The sequence below is a fragment of the Colobus angolensis genome, unplaced genomic scaffold (genome assembly GCF_000951035.1).
Source record: "Colobus angolensis palliatus isolate OR3802 unplaced genomic scaffold, Cang.pa_1.0 Scaffold57, whole genome shotgun sequence".
Taxonomy (NCBI): Eukaryota; Metazoa; Chordata; class Mammalia; order Primates; family Cercopithecidae; genus Colobus; species Colobus angolensis.
In genome coordinates, this window is record NW_012119265.1 from 3,142,051 (window position 1) to 3,160,077 (window position 18,027).

Below are 18,027 nucleotides of genomic sequence, written 5' to 3' on the forward strand. Positions count from 1 at the left end.
CACCAACATTCCCACCTTCTCAGGTGTTGTTTCCCACCAGGGAAGATGTCGTGTCTATAATGGTGTCTTAGGAAGCACATCCATGAAATGAGCCCCTTACTCCTTTGTCACTTGGAAACTCAGGCCAGTTGTCCTTCAGGCTGGCTCCAGATCAGCTCAGTATCATAGTTTAGAGACCTTGAAGTCATTTGCTGTGTGCTATTGTTGGAGTGCAAGGTCATATTGAATGTCTAATGTGATGAACAGCCGTCTACCACCACCAAACGGCCGGTCTGTGCAGTCTAAAACCAAACCCCAGTGTGACAACCTGTGAGTGGCATCTATTGGACCATTATTAAGAGTGAGGCACATTCTAGGTATTCTAAGTGTTTTTCATGTGTTATTTCATTCTCACAACATCTTTTTGAGAGATTATCCTCAGTTTCTAGTCTTGGGTAGACTAGACTATCCTCAGTTTCTGAGTCTTGGGTAGAGGGGCGTGCATAAAGGCGTGCAGGCATTAGAGCCCTGCCTGTCTGCATCCAGAGCCTTCCTCTGGCCCACAACTCTCCTCCCCAGGTCACCCTGACCAGCATGCCCACGTATCCTCACACAACATGTGGCTGAATAAGCCAGTCAGAAGCAGAAATGATCCCCTCTCGGTGTGAGTCCAGCAGAAACCCTCGCCTTTCGCCCGGTTTCAGAGGTCCTCATGTGTAGCAAGACACGCAGAGGGAGCATCACCAACCAATGAGCAGGACTGTGGAGGAGAGCCATGCCCTCGCCTCCTAGCCTGCCTTGATGCATCATCCTAGTGGTATCTGGCTAAGGTCACCCGGGAAGAAGGGGTTTGTAAGTCCTCAATGACGTTTCTGCCACATGATTAACATTCTTCTGCTTTTGTCCACAGAGCTCTCCTGGTATTTAGGTCCTTAAAGATTAAGCATCACTGGGGGGACAATTAAGCTGTCATTTCTTTTTCTCCATTTAAGGAATCTGTTTCCTTTATGGGAACTAGTCATTTAGTCTGTTACTGAGTAATATTTTATGACTACTTAAAGGAATTCATGCCTTATTGACAAAACTACTTCGGAATCTTCTCTCCATCCTTGTTACTGCGAATCAATCAAATCACATGGATTTCCAACAGCACGTGTTCTAAGCTACAGTTCTGGGCACTTGGCAGGGGATTCATATGTGACGTGGTGTCCTCACCATCTAGAACACCCCATGTTCACGCTTTACCTGCAGCAGAATTACCAGGGCACTTGCTACAAACACAAACTCTCTAGACACCCCTTCAGATCTACTAAATCAGGTTCTGGGCATGTGGAAGGGAGCCCATGTATCTGAATTTTGACTATCTCCTTGGCTAATTCTAATATATCATGAATCTGAGAGTTCCTGCCTTGGAGACCCCTAACCCACATAATGTCCTTTCCTAGTCTGTGGCAAGTACAAAGGCTAAACGCAAAAGGAAATATCACATAGATAAGAGTTTGTTACAGAGCAATAGGCAAAACACACACACCAGTTTTACTAGAAAAGAGTTCTGAAGGTATCAGACCTACATATTTTCCTAAACTTTAGAGAAGGTTTAAGTCAGGACTGGCACACTGGGATTTTTGTAAGGCAAGAGATCCATTAACTGGAGATTTCTCAACAAAGTCCTGAAACACAGAGAATATAGTCCATTCTCTGACACCCTGTAGACCACTCTAGGATGGCCACACACCATCAAGCAGATTGATTTTTGGAGTGGTTGAGAATTTTCATTGATTATGAAAATGCAGGGGGGCCTGCAAAACCCAGAGCATTCACCAATCAATTTTGCAATTCATTATTGGTTAATAGAGTCCGGAGTAGAGTCAGGAGGGAGGGGGAATGTGGGTATGGATCTGCCAGGAATATAACCAAAAATAAGGGTTATCAACAGTTTGATGCATGTACCTTACCAAGCACCTCCAATGTCAGATAACTTAAATTTTCAAAGTAGGCAGCTCCCAAATTAAACTGACTACTGTTTGGACCAGGTTAGAAACAGGTGAAGAAAAGGCAACTGCAGAGACTCCAATGTTTTCCCCTATTAATTGCATGTTTCTGCCTCTAATGCCAGGCTGTGTCACCCATTTAAAAGTCCTGTTTGTTTTTGCAGGCATTTACAGAGACACAGAAAAAAAGATTGTTGTCATGGAAACAGCAGGTGCAGAAGCTCTTTCGGTCTTTCCCTCGGAAAACCCTTCTAGACATATCAGGATATCGACAGCAAAGAAAGTATGTTGGGATTTCATTCTTTGTAATGCACGGTGGTTCCCCTGGTACCTTCTTGCCTACCTCGGTTCCTGGGGCAGGAATATGGCAGGGCACCATTCCTTGTTCACGAAGATGCCCTGTGGCGAGTTCCAAATTGCGTTACCTAAACAGGTGGGGCTGGGAAAAGGCTGTGAGAGCGAGCACTCCCAGCGGAAGAGCTGAATGTGAGCTTTTGTAACTCCGTTTGCATTGTCAAAATGATGGTAATAGTCCGGATGGGTATCAGAGGGGAGAGTGGGTATGATTTAACAAATGCAGGCAAAACACAGGATGGCTTACCCACAAAAGGGGGATCTGAAAGGATAAAAATGGGTTGTTCTATCAGCACCTTAAGTGATCATTTTTTTCCCCCTTCTAGCTGTAGACAAGCTAATTATAGTTGGTGGCAGGGTGAAGAGCCCAGGGCTAGTCTATTTTGGTCTGCAGTCTCACAGTGGAGCAGTACAATTCTTGATTTTTTTCATAGTACTTCAGCTTCTTGCACGCAGTTAAAAATAAGCCTGGTTGTACTTTAGAACCCATTACCTTAATATAGTTTTAAATTGAGGAATCCAAATGCATATTAAAGATGAACTACAGTGACAATTTGTGGGAGAAATTAAGGGCAGAGGAAGGGTTAAGCCTTAAACAATGATAGGGAATTGGGACATAAGGGAATGAGAATGTAAACATACTGAAAAATTAACATTCTATTTTACATTTTTAAAACACGAGCAGATAATGTCTTCACTCGCACCTGAAAGGTTCTGAATTTGTTTCATTTCTCGGTGCATGTATAGAAGCTCTTTGCCCGTGGTGTTAAAATTTGGGGCATTTATTTGCATAAGTGTGCCTTAAAACATCACCGTTTTGTATTTAAGGGAGATGAGGCCAGTTGGAGTTTGTGAAAAGACTTCATGAAAGATTAATTTTAAAATTGAAGTGTGATCACATTCCAGCATATATAACGCTTATTTATTAAACAAACATTTATTTAGCATTTATATATGCCAAGTGGTATCCAAGCACTTTAAGAATATTAATACATTTAATCCTTGTGACAACCATGTGAGGTAGAGCTGCTGTTTTTGACCCCAGTTTACAGACAAGTTCGTAGGCAGCAGCATCGGGGATTTGAACCAGGCAGGCTGGCACCAGCTCCAGCTCCATGCTCTTAACCCTGTGGAAGCCAGACAACTGTCATGGTCTCAGGCTGATGAGTGGAAAAGATGGTTCAGGCAAAGCGACACTTCAGGACCAGTTTCCTGGCCCCAAGCTCTCTGGGGTTGCCAACCCTCATGGGTTGGACTAGACTCTCTTTGCCCTGAGGATTCCCAATGGCCCAGATGAAAGGCAAGGTCTGCTTCCTTGGTCTTCTGCCCTGGGGCCTACCCCCATCCCAAGTGGCTTTTCTCTAAAAGCAGCAATACTTTTCCCAGGTGAAAAGGTTCCAGACTCCTCTTGCAACACCAGGCCCTTGGGAGACAAGTTCCAAGAGGAAGAAGGCATTTGGAGGTTGGAGATGAAGATGGGGCTTTTAAGCTCTTTGCTGCTCCTCCAAAAGTCCCACCCTGGCCTCTGTCAGCCCTGTGTTGTCATTGGTCCACATCTGAGAGCCTTCTGGAGGTGGAGCAGGGGGCATGAACCTTGACCTCTCCAGGGTGTTAGTAACACTTGGATTGGGCTAACCCAAGGTTTGCCAGGTTGGAGTCCTAATGGACGTCTTTTTATTGATTAGATAAGAATGACTCGCTTGTGGATATTCAATTGGAATTGGAATTCAATTCAAAATGCTGGAAGATGTTTTATACTCATAAGTATTTCCTCTGGGATCTTTTTGTGCTATTAATTTGCTTTGAAGACCTCTTTCTCCAATAATACAAAGTTTACTGCAACCCAGCCCCTGCTTGGATTATCACAAATCCCAAATTAATTGATTCTTATTAATGTTACTTTATCAAAGACTTTTCATGCATTTCAACATTTCAATGTAATGAAACCAGATTTAGAAATGTAAGGCAAGAGAATGAGAAAGGAAAACTTGCTTTTGTCACTTTGTTCTCTCCCCAGAAAGCATCGATGATTTCATTAAACCTAGCAATCTTAAGTAATCCAAGCATTCACTCTGGTTGCCAGCAGTGGCAACCCTCTGCAAAGCTGGCTTTGTAACAACCCTCGAAGGGTCCTACCATCAGGAGAAAGATGGCCTAGCCAATCTAGGAAAGCGTGAGAGTAGGACATGATGGGTCCTACTCTCTCGCTTTACTCCCCTCCCCTATACAGCCGAGTCCTAAGAGTCTCTGGATCCCTCCTTTCTCCAGTGACTAAGTATCCCATAACAGAGTCCTCTGCCCAGATTATATTGCTTAAGAATACAGTCTTGCCTTCCTGGAAGCACATATCATTTTAGCATCACTCATTGACTGTATTTTGCATATGAAATAACTTTTTAAAAATCCAACCAAAAAGGAAAGTGAGAAAATGCTATCCACACTAAATAAGGAAAAATCATAGCAGAATACTGAATCATCTACCAGGTGGCCAAAATTCCAACTTCAGAACTCAAAGGACTAGTTTTCATCGTTAAAAACAAACAAACAAAAAAAACACTCGGCCCTTGTCTCTACCTCACATAGTCAGATTGTCCTTCCACCAAAGGAGGTCTCTCATCATGTGAAATTTATTCTACCCCTCCAGGCCCTGAGTTCTTCTTTCAAACCAAAAAGTCTTAAGCCTTAGTAAAAATAAAAACGAAATTTTTAAAAGGGAAAATAGGAGAAAAAAGGAAGAAAGGCCAAGATAAAGATACCAAGAACCCGTGAGTGTCCTCCTCACCACCTTTAGAAGAACTTCTGACCAGAATCTAGAACTCTTTCCATGGCCACCAAAGCCTGGAAGTAGAAAGGCACAAGCCCAGAATTCTCCCTCCTGCCCCTTCTCCCCCTAGGAAATTTAGGAATTCTGGGGAGAAAAGAAACTTACTTTCTGAGATCTGCACTGCTGGCTCAGATGCCCCTCCCCCTACACACAGGCACAGCTCTGCTTCTCAGGAAATGACTGTTCGCAGGCCCCTATCACCCTCAACTGGTTAAACTACGTCAGCCCAGCTTCCCGGAGTCTCCCCACAGGCTTGGTACAAACCTCCCCTGTGTCGCTGGAAAAGCAGATCTCTTCCATCTTGTGGCCACTGGAGGTAATGCATTTCGACTTCATCCGTGAATGACTAAAGCTGACTCTTCTTGGAAAGAATGTGCTGGTTCCTGAAACCCTGCCCGCTGCTGTGTAACCTCCCAGACCTGAGGCGTGTCGGAGAGGATGCATTCTTCAGTGCTGAGGTCAACCAACCCAACGGGAGCGCCGGCATCTGCATGTGATGCTAGGGGCTCTGGCAGCTTCCCTGCGCGGACCCAGGAGAAGCATGGACCTGCCCTGGCCTTTATGCAGCCCACTCTGCGGGGAGGGCCTGTGGAGTGAAGGCAGTTTGTGTCCTAGGTCCAGAATATTCGCAAACATCATCTCCGACCTTATATCCCTCGCCCCACAGGTGGCATCGGCTCTCCCATTCGAGGATGCATCATGATGGCAGAGACTCATTGGTTCCTTCATTTAACTGCATTCCCTGTGCAGAAACTGATTCAGGCACCGGACATGCAGGATGGATGAGGACAGACATGGAGCTTACATCCTGGTGTGCCACACAGGCTGAGGAGAAACAATGATAGGATTAAAGAAGGGAGCACTGGGACAGGAGTCAGACCCAGTTCTGACCCTGGCTCTGCTGTTTTCTTGCTATGTGGCCTCTCGAGAGCATGTGAGTGTTCAAGACCTGTGTCCTCATCTGCAGCAGGATGGGTTGGAGAAGATGCGGCGGGGAGGCGGAAGCAAGCAGAGTGCTGGTGAACCTGCTGGGCCTGCGTGCCAGTGCTGCCCCCTGTTGGCTGTGTGGCCTGTGCACAAGGATTACACACAGTTTTACTTCTCCAGCTAGAAAGGAGAGAGCACCTACTTCACAGGGTTGTTGCAAGGATCGAAAAATAATGTCGAAGTCCCAGGAAGTTGCATGTGATATAGCCTCTCAGATGTTAGCTGCTGTTTTAATTATAGCTGTTCGCTGGCACAGAGCTCCCTGTAGGCCTTACAACTGTCAAAGTATGAGCAGAGGCGGGGTGCGGTGGGCTCATGTCTGTAATCTCAGCACTTTCAGAGGCCAAGGCAGGAGGATCATTTGAGCTCAGGAGTTCCAGACCAACCTGGGCAACATGGTAGACCCTGTCTCCAACAAAAATATAAAAATCTGTAGTCCCAGCTACTCAAGAGGCTGAGTTGGGAGGATCGCTTGAGCCTGAAAAGTTGAGACCAGCCTGGGCAATGTAGTGAGACTTCATCTCTACAAAAAAAAAAAAAAATTATCTGGGCATGGTGGCACATGCCTGTAGTCCCAGCTACTCCAGAAGCTGAGATAGGAGAGGAGGATCACCTGAGCCCAGGAGGTCAAGGCTGCAGTGAGCCAAGACCTCACTGCTGCACTCCAGCCTGGGTGACAGAGTGAGACCCTGCCTCAAAAAAAAAAAAAAAGTGAAGAGACCTCCCCGCAAGGCAACATCCCACAGGAAGCCTGTGGCTTGAAAAGGGCTGAATAATAACTGATCGTCTCTTCCTTCTCTCTTGGCTCTCACAGTCGAGGCTTTGGGCAGTCCAACTCCCTCCCTACAGCTGGCTCTACGGGCAGCGGCATGGGCAGACGGAACCCGCGCCAGTACCAGATCCCCTCTCGGAACGTTCCTTCTGCCCGCCTGGGCCTCTTGGGCACCAGTGGATTCGTCAGCTCCAACCAGCGCAACACCACAGCTGCCCCCACCATCATGAAACAAGGAAGACAGGTTTGTTCTGCTCCAAGGAGGGAGGAGGATGGCCAAGCCAAGGCCTGAGGCTGCAGATGTCCCCCCAGGTGACCCCAGGGTGGGGAGAGAGGCCAAGGGGGACTATGCTGGGAGCAGTTGCCACCATTCCTCAGAGGTAATAGCATTGTTTGCGTTGTTCTCTAGGAGACAAAGCAACCCCATAGCTGTGCTTAGGATGCCCAGAGGACCACTTTAACCTTGGGGACCCTGCACAAGAGGACCTTTGGAAAGAAATGCAAGACCTATTTCTTCCTTGCCCCATGCTTGACCTTCTACCTCCCAAATCTGGGCTCCAGGAGAGCCTGGTACTTAGAGAACTTTCTTTCCCTTTTTATCCGTGGCAAAAAGCTCCCTTGTATTAGTCCCAGCTCTGGTGGAACATCCACAGGACATAGTCTGAGAGAGTGTTCCAGGGGGAGAGTTAACACATTCTCAGCCTGCCCAGAGGTTCTTGCTGTGCAATTTAGAGCTGACTTCTCTGGCCCGTCGCTCGTACCCCTCTAGCCCCAGGCCTCACCCCCACCTAGTGCCTTCTGCCTGCGTGCCCAGAGCTTCTCGAAGCTCTGTGGGTGGGGATTAGCATCGGAGGTACACAAGTAGGTCTGAGGTTCTGGGGTCTCAGGAGAAACTAAGGGATGACAGATCCACTTAAAAACAGGAAAAGGGCTTCAGGCAAGATGGGCAGGATTCACTCCCCAGGGTACCAGAAAGCCTCATCTTCTGACCATTGTCCCCAGCCCCCAGATCAGTTCAAGAAGACGTCACTGCTGGGACACACAAGCTAAGCTGTGCCAGCTCATTGCCAGCTGAGAGGTTCTTTTCTCTCCCCCTCGCTTTGAAGTACATTGTAAGAATCTAAAAAAAAAAAAAAAAAAAAAATCAAAATGAGAGCCCTGAAATAGTTTGTGCTCTTCATTGCATACATTTATAGAACTCCCCCATTTCCTAGAAGAGTGGCAGGGAAAAGCAAAAGCAACAACTGGGATAAAAAGAGTTTTGCAGACAGGGAGAGAGGTGTCCAGATGAAGCTGAGGCTTACAGCAAGGCCAGCACTGAGGAGGTGAAGAGAAATTACAGTGAATGGATTCTAAACCCTCTCTGTAAATATGCAGATGCTAGCGCTGGCCTGCAAGCCCCTTTTCTAGAAGTTAGAGTTCTCCTGGGATCTTTGCCTCCCAAATTCTTGCTGGCGGCTCTGCTGTCCACCCCAGCGGGGCTGAACTAATGAGTTCCCCTTTTGTTTTCTCACTAGAACCTGTGGTTTGCCAACCCCGGGGGCAGCAATAGCATGCCAAGCCGCACCCACAGCTCAGTCCAGAGGACCCGCTCGCTGCCCGTGCACACTTCCCCACAGAACATGCTGATGTTCCAGCAGCCAGGTAGGGCCCGGCGCTTCACGTCCCCTTGACACGGAGGGGAGGCCAAAATAGATGCCCCAGCGAACCCAGCCGGAAAGTGCTTAGCCTTGACTGTCACCGTGCATTCTTTGGAACTCATAGAAGCCTTTCCTTTTTTAAACTGTGCCTTGCCAGCATGAATAGCGGCGGCTTGGCCGAGAGCCAGCACGAGGAGCCCCAGAGTTGGTTGCAATCTGATGGGGATATTTTTGATACTAGTCATATTTCTAGATTGATTAAACCAGAGATAGCACAAGAGGGCTTTGGCGGTGGGGAGGTGGGAGGGCTCCATGTGTAGTGTATGTGTGTGGAAAGAGAAAGTGAGAGTGAGACAGAGAACGAGAAAACTGTTGATGCTGAGACCTTCCCCCTGGTTTGGGCTTTTCTTGCAAAGTGATGACTGTTGTACCAGCCACCTTTCCTTTACTTGGTTAAAGCACAATTTAGCACACTTCAAGTCAATTTCAGCTTTCACCATGCTTCCTAAAACAGAGTGGTTGGAATTATGCACAGCTAATGAATACTTGAACCCTTTCTCTATGCAGGCAGTGATCTTGTAGACTTTGTAGACTCCAAGAGTAATAACAAGCCACCCAGGCAATTATACTGCACCTATCTGGATGTGTTATACCTGTAGGATAATGCCCTGGACAGTAGAAACGCTCTGTCTAGTAAGTCCTATCTGTAGGAGTTTAAGGAAGGGAAGTGTCACTGTGGCCTGGAATAGGCAAGGAAGCTTCTTGGAATTGGAGCTGAGCTTCAGGGCACAGCAGAGGGTAGAGAGAGGGAAGGCAGAGTTACAGGCAGAAAGAGCGCAGGAGCAAGACCGCAAAGGTCCAGAATACCACAGCATGGCCCAGAAGCCATGGCTGGCTGACGGATCTGACTGAGGTAGCAGAAAGTGGACCCAGGGAGCTGTAAAGGTTGTGGCCCATGGTGGGGGGCTTCAAATCCAAAGCTGAGGAGCTTGGACTCTGGCCACTCTCCCTGGGGGGATTCCTCCATGTGGGGGATTCCGAGTAGAAGTCAGGCTGGAGGATGCAGGATGGAAGGGAGGTAGGCTGAAATTGGGAGGCCAGGGAGGAGGAGGACGCTGAAGGAGAGGACCCGCCGCTGGGAACGGCATGTCAGGGAGGGGAGCGACAGCCACCCAGTGCAGAAGCCTGCTCACATTGCTTCTTGACTGCCAAAACTCGTATTTGCTCACTTTTGTTTTAAAGCTCCTTTTCTCCATTTCTATACATGTAGCTATTTTTCTTCCTGGGAAGAAACATGACAACATTTGGGGGTTGTGAAGGCTTTTTCCCGGGGTCCTTTCCTCCCATCCTCTGTTTTCACACGGAATTATATAGAATCCATTCCCAATAAAAGAGATTCTGGACAAGATTTGAAGAGGTCCTGCACACAAGGAGATCTTTCATCTTGAATAGGTCTTTCACCCTGGCCTCAGTCTCACCAGCAGAGTGACTGCTGTCTTCAATTCTTTATACTTTCTCAAGGCCTTCTTGATTTTTTCTCTTCCTGCCACTTTTGCCAGTTCTCAGCCTTCCTCTTTGTTCATACTGAATCTTCCCTGAGCTTTCTCCATCTTAATTGGGAAGACTAGGTCCAGACAGTCCCCCTTCTAAGAGCTGGGTCATCCCAGAGCACTTTGGGTTTGTTGATAGAATCTTCCACCTATACCTTTGTTTCTGCTCCACTATTTCACAGCAGTGCCAAGTGGCTGGCTTGTGCTCAGGGCAACTATGAACCTAATATCATTTTCACTCTTCATACGAAGCCTCTTGTTCCTGTGGCTAAAGAATCAAATAATACAGAAGGGCCTGTAAGCAAAAGTGACTGTCTCTCTCCCCTCCCCTTCCCAGCCCACAGGCACAACCCCTTTAAGCAGATTGTAGTTACCTACAAGTCTCTAAATAATGTGCTTCACATACTGGACTTAAAACTCTGGAACCCTTTGAGTGTTCTTTTTAACCTCTCAAGTATTACAAACCCACTTCCAGCAAGGCCTTAAAGATCCTCACACAGCATTTTTAATAACAGCCAAAGCACAGGGAAAAGCCCACTCTAAATTTCCTGATTGCAAATAAACCATTGAGCTCTGGACAGGAGCCACTCCTAGGGCCTGCTCAGCACCATGCTGGGTGGCTCTTCTAGGACATGCATAAAGGGCACGACAGGGCAGGGCCTGGCCAGGACCCAGGATCCCTCGCTGAAGGGGAAGGAGGCTACAGAAGGTCCCTGCTTAAGGGCACAGGGTTGGGGTTCCCCAGCCCTTGCCAATCAAATGCTGGTTGTCAAGGCCACGGGTCACTGTAGTGACTTTTCCTTCCCCCCCAAGGAGGCAGCCTCCTACCCAGGGACAACACCTCTGACCTCCAAGCAGGTCCAAACGAAGGCTCATCCTAGAGTCAGGGTCCTCATCCTGGATTCAGAGCCTCTTCTGCAGATGGGTCTTTCCACACGAAGCAGTGCAATCTGGTTCGCTATGGAGACTTCCCAGGGCTTGTGGCCAGGCGTTAAAACTAGACTACAAATATCATGTCAGGACAGCAAAAATCAGGAAGTCAGAAAGTGGCTTTCATCTGTACATGAACAGGAGTAATAGCGAACACAAAATGAAACTGAGATGTGTGACCAGCCCAAAAGTAAATACTCAGAAAACTGTTATCATACAATGAATGCAGTCTTTTCCAGAGAATCCATTGTAAACTGGACAAATCTTGAAGACTACAATGCATTTGAAGGATGCTTTGATTCTATAAACCTAAAATAACTCTACTGATGGGAGACTTTAAACGTCTCATACAGAGAAGACAGAGGGCTAGAACCCACCTCCAAGTTGCGGATCAGTTCATCAGTCACCTTGCTTGGGTTTACAGGACACTTCCCTTGTTCCTGGTTCTACACAATTCACGGGCACTTGGAGGCCCCTCGGGAGTGGTGTTTCATGTTATTCCTACATGGACAAGTTTTCTTAATTTTTTTTCTTTTTGAGACAGAGTCTCACTCTGTCGCCTAGGCTGGAGTACTGTGGCGCGATCTCAGCTCACTGCAAACTCCACCTCCACATGGACAAGTTTTAGCTGTCTCCTGGGACCAGCCAGGAGAGCCTTCAGGTGGCTATTGCCGGTGATGAATAGGAAACACTGCGAGGTATAATACACTCACCAGAAAACAAGTGTGGCGCCTGTGCAAATGGTCATGTTCCTCATGGAGGCAGGGTGTTTTCTCAACTAGATAATTGGTTTGGAAATTGCTTGGAGAGGGATCCTTTATTTTGGAAGCAATTAATTCCTGCTGACCCGGGCTTAGTTGTCCTTGGGATCCAGTCGGAGAGGATCCTGGAGTGGCTCTGGCTCAACAGTAGGAGATCATGGAGGTTCTTTACTCCCTGGAGGGCCTAACAGAAAAGGGCAGGAAACCCCATAGCAGTCTTCAAAGGAAAACCTTCAGAAGGGTAGGCTGCACAGCCTTCTGGAAACCTCATCCTTCCCTTGTCCAAAGCCACACGCAAACTACCCTTGGTAGTGAACCAGCTGGATGTGAGCTGGGCCCAGTGGCACCTCACATGGCAGCATTTCATGATGTGACTTACCTGTTCACCACAGCAAATCTCCTGTAAGCACCAGCTCACAATTGGGATTTTTCTACCGTAAGCACTCGGCATATATCTGGGAGCACAGTGCTCCAGGCTGTTATTTTTCATTTCCTTCCAGAGAACTGCCTTTAGAAAGAATAGAGAGTTAGTTATTGGTGCACTGGGTCCATTAGGGAGTGGAAGGGGCTGCCATGCAGAGGCAGAAACCAGAACAGGGACCCACGTACAGTACTGGATAAATATTTCCTCCATGTCTTCTAATAAATCAAGGCAGACATCCCTGTTCAGGACTGGCAGACAGTGGGTAAGGAGATTGATAAATCAGTTCTGTCATAGCCAAGAACCCAGCTGGGCCTACAGCCTCCTCCCTCTGAGCATCAACGTGGGGCAAGATGGTACAATATCATCTTATACCATGTACCCATCACTTTTTGTGAAAGCTCTGGTCCCAGAGGACCTCCACAGGCACTGACCTTCTCCTGCAGGCTTAGGAATGTTAGGAGGCCACCAGAGAAAAGGTGTGTTCCCATAGCCAACTCAGGGATGCCATTCATTACTCATACCCTCCTGCCACCCTCCATGGCCGTCTCTGCCATCCTCAGCTTGCCTGCTGCCCCGCCCCTCTGTTTGTTTCCCTGCCCATGCCATTTCTTTCCCTTTTGTTACCATCCTCCCCCTTTCTTCTTAGTTCCCTTGTCTTCCTTTCTTCTTTACTCATCTCATCATAGTGGTCCAGGTCCCACTTCTCTGTCCCTTTTTGTCTTCCCTGCTTTCTCTCCTGCTAGCAACCCTGCTCCTCAGTGAACCAGACTCCACACCTTTCTAGTTATCCAACAGAGTTGCCTCAGCTGTCATTGGCAAAATGGGATTCTATAGATTTTTCCTGGAATGCCCCAGCCTGTTTCTTGTTCTAAAGTCCTAAAGAAATTGGCTCCTTACCCTCAGTGCCTTGGAGAAAGAGCATTGCAGAATTGTACCAAGGGTGCCACACATGAGACCCAGTAGGGATGGACAGTTACTGCCAAGGACAAGCCCTGTGGGCTCCTCAGGTGGGTGCTGCTGCAACACCTCATTAGGGATGGGTAGCGTTCTCTTCCGGAATCTTCTTGACCCTGGGCCTGAGCACAGGACTACTCCATACATGTGGGACTTCTGAAAAGATACAATTAATGTTTCAAGTCAGCCTAGACCTTGGGGATTCCAAAACTAGGGGTCCTTACTGAATACTGGAATGGTCCTCAGAGATGCCATCTGAGCTGAAGAAACACGCCCCCTTTGGGAAATAGCAGAGGAGGCTCAGTTAAAAAGGAGTCTTAACTTTTGCCTTCCTAGGACTCAGATCTCCATCTGCCTGGTCTGTGGCTGGTAGGGGCAGGGGCCTGGGATAAATGAGACGGGCCCTCAGGGTTAACAGGAGCCACAGCAAGGGTTGGCCTGGTGGTTTACGTTGGTCTGTGGGGCAAGAGCTGCCCGAATGCCCCTCTGGGGCACCAAGCCCCATGCAGCTGAGGGTTCCTAGCCTGAGATGGAAGCTGTTTTCTACCCAACTGGTCTTTCTGTCTTATATGTGCGGCGAGATGGCATGGATCTGTTTTTATCAAATACACAATTAAAAAGTCACACTATTAGGAAACTCTGCAGTGTGAACATATGGGCTTCTCCCAAGACTTAGAATTTTTCAGAGCCACTCAGAGTGGTGGGGGTCACGGCTCCCCAGTGCCTGGAAGCAAAGAGCTGGGGAGAAGAAGCAAACACCCCCACTTCCCACCTAAAAGAGCAGCCACGAAGGTTTGGGGATTCTGGAGCGGAGAGCCCTGCGTTTCTCAGCCCCCTTTTTGGAACACGCAATCCCAGGCTTGGAAAATGGCATTTTGCTGCGTGTTGGCAAGAAATCCTGCAGCTGAAACACTTCTCTCCAAATGTCGAGCATCTTTATTTATCCAAATCTCTCCACAGTGTTTGTTTAAAGGGGAGCGCTGGAGAGTAAACTAAATCTTACAATGAGCATATGGATGGCTATAATTGCTGAGGTTTGTTTTTTTTCGTATTTGCTAACTCGCTATATATAAAATTGTGTTTCTATTTTATAGATTTCACACCCTGAAGACTGCTAATTTTTGCATGCATATGATTTTCACATGAATGGATGAAAATACTGAAATCTCTTCCCCCTGGAATTGTCTAATTGCCCCGACCCTACTCTAACAGCAACTAGTGGGTGGGGGCGGTGGAGACTCCTGCCATTCTCTGTGGCACCCCACTTCCCTGGAAGCTCAGTCAGCCTCCGTCTGCTCACGAATTGGCACGGTTGTCTTCCAAACCCATCGACGCCGGAACATGGGTCAGGAAGAACACAGTCAGCTCTCTGGTGCTTTCCATAGCGTTCCATTTTGCCAGCCTTCTCTTTGCGATTTTTAAATAACGGAAGCAACATCTGCCTCTGAATTAGCTGACAATGGGAACACACATTGCAGAGATTATCTTAATGTATAGCAAATCAAGGAAAACAAAACTTTGGTTTAACCTTCAGCTTCCTATCCCGCCAAGCCACCAACCTCGTTTCACTTCTCTTTCTCTCTCTGGCCCATGTGCTCCCTTGGTGGAGACATGAAGGAGCAGGCAAGCGGCCGGCAGTGGGACCCCAGGATGCTTTCCCCACTTGACAAGTAGAAGAGCTAAGGCCCTCAGCAGGGAACAGCTTCCCAGGCTCACGGAGGAAGGTGGTGGCAACACGGAGACTTCTCGGTCACCTGGAACACACCCCGCTCTGGACACCCCCTCTGGGACTTTTTTTCTGCCTCTCCCTGTAGGATTTTGCAATTCTTTTCAAACTAGTGTCACAAAATGTTTAAAAAAAAAAAGGATTTCACAACTCTTAGCTGTCAGAGTTTCCTTCTACTTTCACTTTTTCTTCACTTAGTAGACATGTATGAGGCAGAAGGCCAGGGCCGGGCGCTGAGGGAGATTCAGAGAGATAGGGAAGCATCATCACTGTCCGCAAGGCACTTCCAGATAGTTGAGGACATTTAAAGTCACCACCGGATGAGGCCTGTGGAGGTGCTGACAGCAAGAGCTCCAGCAGGGGAGAGGAGGCGGCTCCCAGGGGCTGCCTCCTGCTCACGACAGGCGACACTGGAACCTGAGGAGATAGAGGGGAGATTGCGGGGAATGTGCACAGCACTGTCGGGCAGTGGGAGCTGAGCCCCTACTGCCTGCACAGTGGGCGTCTCAGCCCTTGGTTCTAGAGGCCCTCAAGGCTGAGGGCGTTGACCGTCACCTGCAGTTGCTGTGGCAGGTGGCAGAGCCCAGCTCTGGAGTCAGAGGCGGCCTGGCCCCAGCTCCATGTGAACTGACTAACTGATGTGTGGCTTCACCTCTCCCAACCCCACTTGGGCTTGTTGGGCAGATTAAGGAGCCCACACACCTAAAGCCCCCCACGTGGTCTCGCACTCAGAAGAGGTGTGTGCCAGGCCCTGGATTTCCTCCCCCACTCTAGATGCGGGCCAGGCCCTGCTGTAGGCACAGGGGGCAGAGCTAAGTTCTGCTCCAATGAGGTGAGCACTCAGCGGGGTCAGGGGAGGGGGACAGTAGAAAGTGAGTACAAATATCAAATATGATAGCTGTGGGCAAAGGCTATGAAGAAAAATAAAGCATGGCAAAGGGATAGTGTGGGGGCATGGCTCATACAAGGAACAAAGTCCTTTCTGTGGAGACGATAGAGCCAGAAATGTGAAGGCAGGGAGAGCCATGGAAACCACTCCAGGGAACAGCGGTGCAAAGGCCCTGAGGTAGGAGGGGGCCTGGGGCAGAGTAGAGGAAGGAGAGAGCTGTGTAAGGGCACAGAGGTAACAACGGCCTGGATCACACGGGGCCTTGCAGGATGGGAGGCCGCCGGAGGGTTCTGAGCAGAGGAAGCACAGACTGTGACATGACCAGCTATTTTTAGTCTCTGTTTTGTTTCAGGTTCCCAAGTTCACAGTGGACTGTGTTTAACAGACCTTAGAGGTTGGCTGAGCCTGAGTGGAGCCCCTTCCATGCCAGCGCTGACAGTCCCCAAGTCCTCCCGGGGAGGCACACCAGACCCTTCTCTTGCAGGTGGAACCAGGTAGCACCCTGCTTATCTCCTCCTTGTCGCCAACATAACCCTTTATCCCCTGCAGAATTCCAGCTTCCCGTGACCGAACCTGACATCAACAACAGGCTGGAGTCGTTGTGCCTCAGTATGACCGAACACGCCCTGGGAGGTGAGTGTGTTCTTCCTGCATGTCCCCATGTCCCTGTTACCACGTGCCTGGGAGAACTTCTGGCCATCTGCTGTCTACACTGTGGCAGGAGCTCAGGAGAACTGGGGGAGGACAAGGAGGGATAGGCAGGGGACAGGGAGAAAGAGTGGCCTTAGGGTACTATTGGACCCTTTTCCAGCAGCACCATGCCAAATGGCCAGTGCCCTGTTCCTCCTCTTCTGGGAGGTGAGTCAGGGACCTGGAGATCAGAGCTGTCCCTCTGTCCCCAGAAGCTCCACCTCCCAGTGCACATGGGAATCACACCACAGCAGTTGTCCCAGCCAAGTGCCAGGCCTGGAGGAGTCAGGGACATGAGACATGGCTTTTAGTGGGAATATCCCATACAACATTGGGTGCTTCCCTTCTCTGCACTGTATCCCCGGCCTGGTCCAAGCATAGCCCAGCTGCCCTAAAAATATAATTTTTGAAAAACAGAAAACCCAGATTGTTTGTGTATCTCCCAGTTGCAAACAGCTTTCTTGACACCTGGAGCCCAAAGCAGGCTGAGGTGTCCTTTCCTGCGTGACAGGGACAGGTTGAGTTAGAGGGGCCTGCACGTCCACTGCCCAAGCCAGGAATGGGGGCTGTGCTGTGCGGGGCTGCAGCCCCACACGCAGCTCACAGAAGCAGCCGTGCTCCCGCATGTGTTTGTTTGGAAGCCATGCTTGGGAGCAGCCCTGGGAGGCCTTCAGCTCCCTCCTGGTACTAAGAGGGCACCTTTCTCTGGGCCTGGATCTTTACAATGCTTGGCAGGCAGAGGAGAGAAGAGATGCCTGCCATTTCCCACCAGCTTCCTGGGAGGCTCTATGCCACAGAGACACAGAGAGGCCTCCTATGAGCCTTTCCGATAGCCCTATCCAGTCTACACACACTTACCCACCCAGAGAAGGGCTGTCTGCACACCTAGAGCCAAGATGTGCACCACCCCTGGCAGTGGTGAGGAAAAGACTGCCATCCTCTGCCGCTTCAGAGAGCCTTGTCCTCCAGACCTAAGGTTGTTAGATGTTTAGTCTCTGCAAACACAATCTTATCCTGAAACCAAATATGAAATAGATCAATGCTCTGCATGGAGCAGAGTGGTGGGCCAGGACCACACCCACCTGACCTCCGTACCAGGGGGAGCTGAAGGCCTTCCAAGGGCTTCACCAAACAGATGGTGGGAAGACACAGCCCCTTCTATGACTTCCCCCAGGGCTCTATAAAGAGCCTCATTTGCAAACCACTGCTCTCTGCCTTGGCCATTCAGATCTCAGGAACATCACTGGGCCATCCCTGGTACCTCTGGCAGGAGGTGCCACCAGCTCATCTTTACCTCATAGAGGAGACTGGGTCAGCAGCCCCCTAATGAGTAATGGGAGACTACTCAAATGTCCACCAAAGGATGAATATGGCTCAAGAAAATGTGTAGCCATACAGTGAAACAGCATTCAGCCTTTAAAAAGCAAACAAGGGCTGGGCGCGGTGGCTCAAGCCTGTAATCCCAGCACTTTGGGAGGCCGAGACGGGTGGATCACGAGGTCAGGAGATCGAGACCATCCTGAGCTACACGGTGAAACCCCGTCTCTACTAAAAAA

General features: G+C 49.0%; 1 protein-coding gene across 2 annotated transcripts in view; it reads left to right on the forward strand.

The window, feature by feature from the left end:
- The window catches only part of SAMD4A (sterile alpha motif domain containing 4A), a 228,109-nt gene that overhangs the window by 202,753 nt on the left and 7,329 nt on the right, over positions 1-18,027 (forward strand). For both annotated transcript variants that reach the window (XM_011961837.1, XM_011961838.1), the window contains 5 exons: positions 2,135-2,253; positions 6,950-7,151; positions 8,425-8,551; positions 16,134-16,241; positions 16,331-16,414. In XM_011961837.1, the coding sequence (XP_011817227.1) occupies positions 2,135-2,253; positions 6,950-7,151; positions 8,425-8,551; positions 16,134-16,241; positions 16,331-16,414 (640 nt within the window). The remainder of the gene's footprint in view (positions 1-2,134; positions 2,254-6,949; positions 7,152-8,424; positions 8,552-16,133; positions 16,242-16,330; positions 16,415-18,027) is intronic.